We start from the raw sequence: 9,468 nt of genomic DNA on the forward strand, positions 1-9,468 counted from the left end.
TCGGAACCTGATCATACTGGGGCTCTGTTGATGGTTGGCCCTGTGGAGGGCGTTGGATGCCGGAGATACTCTGCTGAGGATTTGGCCCCTGCGTCATCATATTCGGGGGTGGCCTTCCCTGCTGAGGCTGCAATTGCATATTCTGCGGCGGCGGCTGCACCCCTGACGGCGCATATGTCTGCGAGCCTGGTGCCGGTTGCGGCTGCGTAGGTGTTTCGGTGCCTTTAGCTCCGAGTTTGAATGCGCTCGTGAACAACGATTTTGGGCCTTTATCCTTTTCCACTTTCTCCTTCTCCTTCAAGGGCATTGCCGGCCATGTGGACTTGTTCCCCTTGAACAACTTCGATATCGTGCTTTGCTCCTTCTCTTTCGCCTGAGCGTTCAGACCCACACCATTTTGACCGGCAGCTGGGTTGAACGGCTGACGAGGGGGTACAGGACTAGCTTGAGATGCCATCCATGGCGACTGCCCAGTAGGGTGTGGCTGGCCGGGAAGCATCTGTCCTCCTTGTGGACTGTTAGCCAACCGAGGATCAGATTGCTGAGACCGTTGGCTGGGGTGGCGTTGTATACCCCCAGCCCCTTGAGACGATTCCTGAGAAATCGGACCCTGGCCGGAATCGGCCGGCGAGGCTTGGTCTCTGGGAGTCATGGTGGAGAATGATTGTCGCGATGGGACCCTATCCTCTGGGTTCCGCATAGGCCTGCCGGCGTCTGGTTGTGGCGATGCTGGGTGAGGCCGTCCCTGCCCTATGTCGCCGGCTGGGGTGCTCGATGGCGTGACTTGAGGTTGCGAAGAAGGCGACACCGGCCTGTCAATATGGCGATTATCCTCGGACCCAGAGCCATAAGGAGCGGGTTGTTCACTACGAGGCGCTGCCTGGAACGGTGAAGTAGCGTTCCGGTCAAGCAAATGAGCGGGATGTGGCGTGGCTGGACCTTGAGCGTTCGGAACCCGAGTCTGTACGGGCTGCGGGGCGGCCATGGGCTGTTTCGGGCTCGGTGGATTTCTTTCTTGCACCCGGGATGGTTCCGTTGAGAACTGGGGGATGTCCTGAGACTTTTGAGAGACCGGGGAGCCAACTGCAGAACTGGCCGGTGTCGGTTCGGCAGGTTTAGGTTGCGCTTGATGCGGAGTTCCTTGATCATTCGGTTGCGATAAAGCTGGCTGCGACTGTTGCGCGTGTGGGTTTGACGGCTTATAAGATCCGGCTTGGTTCGACAATGGAGACTGTTGCGAATGAAAACGGAGGTCTTGGCCGGTGAATTGCGTGTTCTGCTGGTGTCCCTGAGGGAACCCGGACTGTTGCGGCATGGGCACCGCGGGCCGTTCCCCAGCCATCTGGCCTGGTTGTGATGCAACGCCAGGAACACTAGGAGAATCACGATGCAAATATTGCGGCTGGAAAGCGGATTGACCGGGCTGGAGCTGTTGAGCGGTGCCAATGAGTGGCCGTCCGTCGGGACCCAGCGGCACTTGCTGACCGTACTGCCCGCGCAACGGACTCTGACTGGAAGGAAAAGGCATTGACTGCATGCCTGGCTGTTGTTCGGGTGTGTCCCGCGATTTAGAATCCGCCCTGCCTCTCAAGAAGCCAAGAAGTCCCCCGGCAGGCTTCCGGCCCTGGTTGTTCTCGGCGATGGCCCCCTGTTGGGGTTGGAAGTTCTGCCCAAACGGCGTTTGGCCATTTGCCGGACCTTGCATAGGGCCGGAACCAAACGGTCCAGGTTGGGCTTGGGCAGAAGTCTGAAATTGACCCTGTGGCGGATTCTGCTGACCTAGCTGACCCTGCGGCGGCAGCTTGACGGTAAAAGACGTACCGGCTTTGACGCCCCCGGAGTGAGGTGATCGATGGAATACATCCTTCAGCGCAGAGAAACGTTTCTTCGGCAGGCCACCGATGCTCCCCGCAGGAAACGGCTCGGTGGTATTTGTTGATGTTGACGTCCTAGCCTCGTCGGGACGGGAAGGGGCTGATTGGGCTGGTGACGGGGTACCGCCGATTCCGAAGAAAGTTGTCAGTTTCCTGCCCGGCGGCGCAAACTGGGAAGGCGGCGGTGGCATTCTCTCACCCACAGGCGTGTGTGAGCCATTCGCCACGATACTGTCTTTGCTTTGGGCGTAAGACATATTGTCAGGGGTGGGGCCGGCGCCCCTCGGGCCAAACATGGGATTGCGCTGTGGCGGCATGCCTGCTTCCTCGGTCAAAATGCTCGCCTCTGAAGCAGCATCGTTGCTGGCGCCTTGTAGCTGTGGCCTATCCTCAGGTTCGCGGCGCTCTTGGGGATGACCACCTGCGACTCTGTCTCGGATACTTGAGAAGATGCCTGAGCCGCGCCTGCCTTGTCCTCCTTCGTGGGACGGAACAACACCGGGTCTAGTCAGCTGAGTTTTTTGGGGCTGTAGCTGCGTCGGAGACTCGCTAGTGGCATGTTGGTTGGCTGGATTCTGATGATCTGCCGACACATCTTGAGATGGCTGAGAAGGAAATGGATGGTCTTTCTGGCCGGAAACCTGGCCTGAAGGCTGCTGGATGTCAGATTGCTGAGCCTTTTGTCGCTGTGGTGAGAGGCCGCCTGTCATTGGGACGCCGGTTTCCTTGTCAAGGCCAAAGTACGGCTGCTGCGAGGAAGCATTACTTGGCGAGTGGCGATGACGGCTCGTGGGTTGGAGGGGTTCCGATAGATGGGATTCCTGCAAATTCCATCCACTTTGCGGTTGGAACCTCTGCATCATATTGGCAGGCAGCATGTGAGGTGGTAGAGCAACCGGCCGGCCGCCCCCGGGAACGAATTGCGGACCTTGTCCCATCTGAGGCGCTGGATTATTTCCGGCAGGCGTCATGACCCCTCTCGGAGTCATCAGGGCTGCTGTTCCAGGCGGGACAGTACGTGGGAAGCCAGGAGTAGAACCTGGGAGCGGCTGGCGCTGGCCTTGCAGCTGCCATGTCTGGGCTTGCGTCTGCCCCTGCGTGTTTTGAGCGCTTTGCGCACCCTGGGTCGGCCGGTACACGTTCTGAACTGACTGGCCGGCCGGCTGGCTTCCTGACATGAATTGGGACGTCTGGGACGCCGCCATTGACGATTGCGACGGAGGTCCTAATGGCGAGGGCGTTCCCTGTTGGCGTTGCTGCTGGCGAGCAGCACCCTCAAGGCTGTTGTCGGTGGACAAGAACCCTTCCTCATTCAGGCCGAGAGAAGAGCTGAACGTGGAAGCGCGGCGTATAGGCGGCAACCCTACAAACGATGGAGGTCGCTGTAGGCCATTGGGGCCAGCTTGCTGCTGCGGTTGCTGATGCTGCGGATGCTGCTGTTGCTGCTGATACTGCTGATACTGCTGATACTGCTGCTGCTGCTGCTGGACTTGGAGGTGATGGCCCTGCGGGAAGTTGCCTGGTGGTGGCAGGGGCTTGAAGTTCAGGTTCTGCGCGTAAGCCGCCATCGCAAAGGCTTAGCTCGCGGCGCGCGACTTATACAGTGTACAACGCGACAGCGATCAAGGCGGTGGGGATGCACGGGCTTGCGGTTCTTTCTTTTGGCGATGCGGAGGCGGGTCTCGGGGACGTCTGTAGGCTACTCCGCAGTTGGGACGATTGGGACTTAGGGTCGACCCACAGAATGCGGACGCCGTTCTTGCTGCTGTAATGTAGCGGTGACAGCTGCCACCGGTACACTAGGTAACTAATAAGCTCACCAGCCCCGTCTTCCCAATCGACTTGTTGCGCTGCTGCGTCGGGCAAGGTCTTCTCACGATTGGTATGGATGCTCTGGCCAGGATGGGAACGAGGAGAAGGATGATGCGCGATTACCGCCTCGGCAGTCGACTTCACAGTCGAAAATTGGCTTCTGTGTAAGAGGGACCAAATGCCGTGCGACTCAGAAGCTTGTCCTTGTGATTATCGGTGCTGTCAATGTGAGAAAAGTCACAAGAAGCGGCGCGCTGCATCAATGGCGCGTAGTTTGGCTCTCGCGGTTGTCGTCAAGGGAGGGCGCATTAACAGAGCGTTATCGCAACCAACATATAAGTTTCAAAGTCTTGCTGCTGGCTACCGTTATGAACAGCTCCATGCACGCCAACCTTGGGGTCGTCGATATTCGCGCTCGGTTGCCGGCGTCTCTTTGGCGAAAGCAGGACGTCGGGTGTGATTCAAAGGACGATGATCGCCGAGAGAGGGCTACGACGCGGAAGCTCCTGCGATGAGGATGAGAAACCGTGTTGCTGGGGAAGGAGCTCCTCCTCAGAAAAGCTGAAATTGCTGCTGGTCGAGACCCTTGTTTAGCGTCAGCATGCTGTGGCAGGGATTGGCTACAAGTGGTTCAGCCGCTGAACCGAGGAGGGCTGCAGTGGCAGCCTGCTGCATCAACCGTTATTAGCATGGTTAGTGCAACTCCATACAGTACTGTACCGTACTAAATCACCTAACGTTAAAAGCTCCCGTCACCAGCAAGCCGCGAACTTCTCCTTTAACAAAGCTCAAGCGGCTGGGATTGCTTCGCCATCCTGCCATGCACGTGGCTGCGTATGTCGTACTGGTGCGCCCTTGTCCGCCCAATCCCGTGAGATCCCGGGATGCCGAACGTGTGAAAGCCTTCATCCCATCATCAGCTCGCCCGATATCCGGAACCGCAACGGCGCAGCAGCCCCACTTACAAGGCTGGGCCCTGGCGACAAGAAAACGGGAGGCATGTCGACACTCACTTGTTACCATATCCATCCGATCTACAGAGCAATGACACTTTATTTCAGCTGCTTCATTCCCCGTCCACGCTGTGATTCATTACCGGAATAGCCGGTGGTTCCTGGGAGGATGGGGGTGTTGGACAAATTCATCTGCCCGGCCTTGATTATGTGTTGTACAAATACCCGTACGAAGTACACGGCCAACCATATCCCAGCGTCCATGCCTATGCCCAGTCCATGCATGATATGATGGATATTTGTCCCAATCTCAATTAAACGCTGTAGAGAGAAACCGCGATTCGTTTATGAAGTGGAAAACACCTTGTCGCCCGTGCCCCTAAGCTTGTTTCGTCCTTTACTCAGCAGTCCTTTTCCAGCCTTGCCCGCTGCCATCAACAGTTCTCTGCTCTTGGTGCCCATCTGATGACTCGAGTGTCCAAACTGCCCTAATCCACCAGAACCGTATGGCTGCGATGGCATACCTATGCTCGCTGATGGCCTTGCGTTCTGGGGCAGCGCTGTCCCCGCTCCCTGCGAGCCTTGCTGGGCATTAGGTGCAGGCCCTGGGTATGTGAAACCGGCATTCGCATGTTCGGGATGCTTGGACAACATAACCTTCACCCACTCGTCCAGTCCGCTATCCATGGCGGAATATTGTGACCGTGTCTCATTGTAATGTTTGATCCGCTCCGCCGGCGAACCAATGTCCATGATGTTCCGAAAAGATAATACGTTGAAGGCTTCTTTCCTCGGTAAAGGTGCACTTGAGTCCATAGCCTGCTGCGTCTGCAGGGCTTCGGCAAGGGCAGGATGCTTTTCAAGCGGCGAGGCGAGGGGAGAGGCTTTTGATTGTTCTTGAAGCGCTATTTTCTCCTCGATTAGGGACAGCTTCTGAGCACCCTCGTGTCTATCGGATAAGCCGGAGGCGGACGAAAGTGATCGCCGTGAAGTGTTTCCAGCGGGAGGTTCGTCCGGCACAGGGGTGAAATTGTCCGTCTTTGTAGGGGAATGCGCCGCCTTTGTTTCGGAGATCAATGGCAACGCCTTGTCCTCGGGAACAACAGTCTTTGGCCCCAAAGCAGACACACCTCTAACACCCGAGCCCAATGCCTTCTGTTCGACAAACATTCCAGTCACTGGAGACGGAGCTTCGGCGGGATCTCGGAGCTTTAATGGCTCCCAGGAGAAGGGTCTTTGAGAATTTTCCTGCTCAGTTGCGGTCGCAGTGTGATCAACCGAAGCTTCAGTCGTAGAAGGAACAGCCGGTCGACCGATATTAGGTAGGCTTGAAGACGGCGCGATAGGCTGTTGATCGGGCGAGTCGGCCGGGTTTGATATCGGGGCCTCTGTAACCCTTTCTGTCTTGACCGTCTTGCCACTTTCAAGAAAGCTCGGGTCCACCTTTTCCTCAGTTGCTGTCCAGTAATCATCATAGACATCACCTAGGTAACTGCTTTCGCGGACGGGACCTGCAGCTGCGCGGTAAGCGGCAGTAGATGCCTCGGCGGGATCCGGGGAAGTGCTGGCGGGAAGCGCTGGGCTGAGAGACTTGAGAATCTCCTCGCTAAGCATGTCACTGTCTTTGACTGGAGAATTACTTGAGGCGTCCAAGGCTGGAGGGGTGACAACTGAAGGGGTCTCAAATGACGGGGAACCCATAACTGGCTTCATGTCGGCACCCGGCGCTGGCGATTCTCGGCGTGGGTTCAAAGGCGCGGTCGGTGGGATTTCGGAGGGATGAGTAGTTATACCCATTGATACTGAGCTGGAGGACCGCCTGCTAGCGGGAGGTGGCGCGTCGCCGTCCTTGGCGTTGGCTGTGGCCTCTGGAGAGGGCTTTTCAAGTTCTGTGTTTCGAGCTGGACTCGAGGTTCTAGGAGAGGGTATGGCACGTGGTGAAGCGGGGTGCGAAGTCGCTTGTACTTCGCGTTCAACGGGGCTGGAAACCCTCACGTCACCTGCTGTTTCTGGCCCAGGTTGCTGAGGCTGCTCGGCACCTAATGGAGGGGATTGCGGCTGAGCGTTGGCTTCGGCCGCTGATGATACCATTCCAGAACCAACGGCACTGGGCCCCTGTTCTTGAGAGGGATCCGCATGGGATATTTCACCGGGCGAAGATGGAGTCTCAGAGACCCAGCCGCCTGGTAGATGGGGCCGGGAGAGAAACTGGTCTCTGGTCCCCTGCGCTCCCAATGACCCCCCTCCTGTGGCCTGTTGCTGCTCAGAAACCCCAGTTACCGGCTGCGTTCCGCTGACCTTTTGCAATGCCTGCTCTTCAATCCGCTCTGGTTTACTAGAAGGAGATGGGGAGCGCACAGGCAGTGCCTTGGTGTCTGCATCAGGGTTAGGTTTGCCCATTTTCTCTATGTCTGACGCTGCGGCCGAGGGCGTGTCCCGAAGCGTCGAGGCGAGGGGCGATTGGGCCGATATCTCTGCTGCATTCGCAGAGTCAGCGGGAGCGATGACGAGCTGAGGCGGCGCAATTTCCGAAGTTTGCGACTGCGCTTTCGAATCAGGGAATAGGCTCGAGGAGAAGAGGTCTTCACCGAAACCTGACATGCGTGCTAGATCTGGTAGTTTTGGGCTTGTCGAAAAGCGTCGAACGCGCTCGTGTGACTTGAGCTCAGCAGATGGGTGGGGCACGGCCGATTTCATCCCATCTTGACCTGTAGTAGCGGCCCTCGTTGACATCTCAACCTCCGAAGAAGGGTCCACGCGAGCATCGTCAGAATAGCTGTCAAGCAGTCCTTCAATGCCATACTCGCTCTTCCTTTCAGCAGGTGGAGCGGGAAGACCAAGGGGGCTCGATATTCCTGCCTGTAATCGGGCTTGCGACGGTTCGGGCCGCTGACTGGGTTGGGCCACAGGGCTGTCCATGCTCAATGTCCTAGTCTCCAACGGTTGCCGTCCTCCTTTCGCCTCTTCCGCCATGCGTCGATAGACATCAGCCGGGCGAATGAAAGGAAGCGGTTTGTCCGCTGACACAAAAGACCTCGGGTTCTGTGGTGACATCGGGCTTGTTGCTGTTCGGGCATCTGAATTGTCGGCTGTTTGTTGGTTAGGCCGCGGCTGCTTCACTGCGCTGTTCGAATCGACGGCATCGTATGGTCCCGGGCTATCCTTTCGAAGCCCGACCTGTTGTGAAGGAAGCGAGCTAGCGCTGTGCGGGGAGGGCGAGTTGCGCCTTGAGTTTGGAGAAAGCAGCGGATGAGGATATCCTTGGCTACTGGAATAACCACTAGGTGTCGATACATCTGCACCGGGAACATACGGTCGATAAGACGCGTTCTGCTCAGTCACGGTCAGGGGCTGGCCTGTGCTGGCCGCGGGCGCACCCACAGGTTGCCTAGTGTGCGTGTATATAGGCGCCGTTCCAGGGGGCTGGAACTGTCTCGGAGCCGACGAAGACGCTGTTGGATGGCGCGGGCCCATCGGTTTTGGGGGGAGTGGAGGTTCTGGCTGGTCCTTCGCTTCATCGTCATCGGCACCCCAATCATCGCCATCGTAGTTTTGGGGTTTGAAATTCGCCCATTTCTTCGTCTTTTGTCGGTTTACATTGATTTTATATGCGTCCTGACTCGGCGGCGGCATGCTTGGAGACCTGTGGAAACGGTAGGTTTAGAGGGGCACCCGAGGAGGCGGCGTGCAGTGGAGGGAATCAATACATGGACCTGCTACTGGGAGGCAAGACATTTCCGTAGGAGCCATCCATATCGCAGCGATATATATTCAGTAGTTCTGAGACCGCATGCGTGCTCGTGTCACAGGGGCTGCCGTAGCGAAGCGATACAAGGTTCTCGAGATGGCCCACGACGAAGAGGACGTCGATGATGCAGCTGCCGTTCCGCCGGCACGGTTGCGGCAAAACACGGCAAAGAAGGTAGGACGACGGAAGCGGGAAAGACAGAACCCTCTACAATAAAGATGAGACGGTGACACAATATCCGAATCGAGCCACGTATTATCGCCGCTACCGAGGGCTCGATCCAGACAAGACCGGACCAGTTCGCGGGAGAGGTGGAACGAGGACGCATGTGTCCCAACAGGGGATTTTCTCAATGACAAGAGTCTCTACCTGCCTCGAGGAGGCACTGACAAGGATCACGTTGGTGGCGGTTCAGGGCCCGTCGCGCGTTGCCACTTGCCAAGAAGATCTCGCTCCAAAAAATAGGATCCTCGGTCGTATGCTTCCACTGGGCGGGCGTGATTATCTTGGAGAGTTACATCCACCACTTTCAGGTTCAAAGCTCTTGGGCTCAGAACCGGAAAGGAAGTCAGGGCGGAAACTGTTCGGATATGGCGGGGTTCAGGGCGTTTTGGTACTTTATACCTCCGTACTGCTGTTCCATTCCTCGAGAGATCCGTTCAGGTAAGTTGTCGAGTTGCCCCTCCATTGTTCCTGCCCCATGATCACCTAATTGCACCTTGTTGACCGGTGCTTGCTAAGTGCTGCTTGCGAACGGGAGGTACCTACCAATGAAACAAACACCTAGCCTGAAAGCAAGCTGGGACTCGACGTTTCGCCCCGCACTTCCATAGCCTGGCTCACCTGGCTACGGGCAGTAAGGCAGTTGTATCGAAACGGGGCGGGAGCGCTGACGTCGTTGTCCTCATTCCCAAGCCCTTTTCGTAACATGGCAGCCAGTCATCTGAACCCCTGTATTTGCTGCTTCTCGTGCCCAGCCGAGGTTCTGTGGGCCTGACTCGTGCTAGGTGCCGACAACTTTATTAGAAGTTCGACCTTCCTGAGCATTGCAGCAATTATCCTGATGGTTGAAGAGCGAAAC

At 57.1% G+C, this 9,468-nt stretch overlaps 1 protein-coding gene across 1 annotated transcript; it reads right to left on the reverse strand.

Moving 5' to 3' along the window:
• Positions 1 to 4,732: 4,732 nt before the first annotated feature.
• Positions 4,733 to 8,778, reverse strand: N656DRAFT_773836 (uncharacterized protein). The gene is made up of 2 exons (XM_064814141.1): positions 8,347 to 8,778; positions 4,733 to 8,282 (listed from the first exon to the last, which is right to left on the reverse strand). The coding sequence occupies exons 1-2, from the start codon at positions 8,391 to 8,393 to the stop codon at positions 4,985 to 4,987; spliced, it is 3,345 nt and encodes a 1,114-aa protein (XP_064675226.1). The 5' UTR covers positions 8,394 to 8,778; the 3' UTR covers positions 4,733 to 4,984.
• Positions 8,779 to 9,468: the final 690 nt, after the last annotated feature.

This window comes from Canariomyces notabilis (genome assembly GCF_033297395.1).
Source record: "Canariomyces notabilis strain CBS 508.74 unplaced genomic scaffold N656scaffold_1, whole genome shotgun sequence".
Lineage (NCBI taxonomy): Eukaryota > Fungi > Ascomycota > Sordariomycetes > Sordariales > Chaetomiaceae > Canariomyces > Canariomyces notabilis.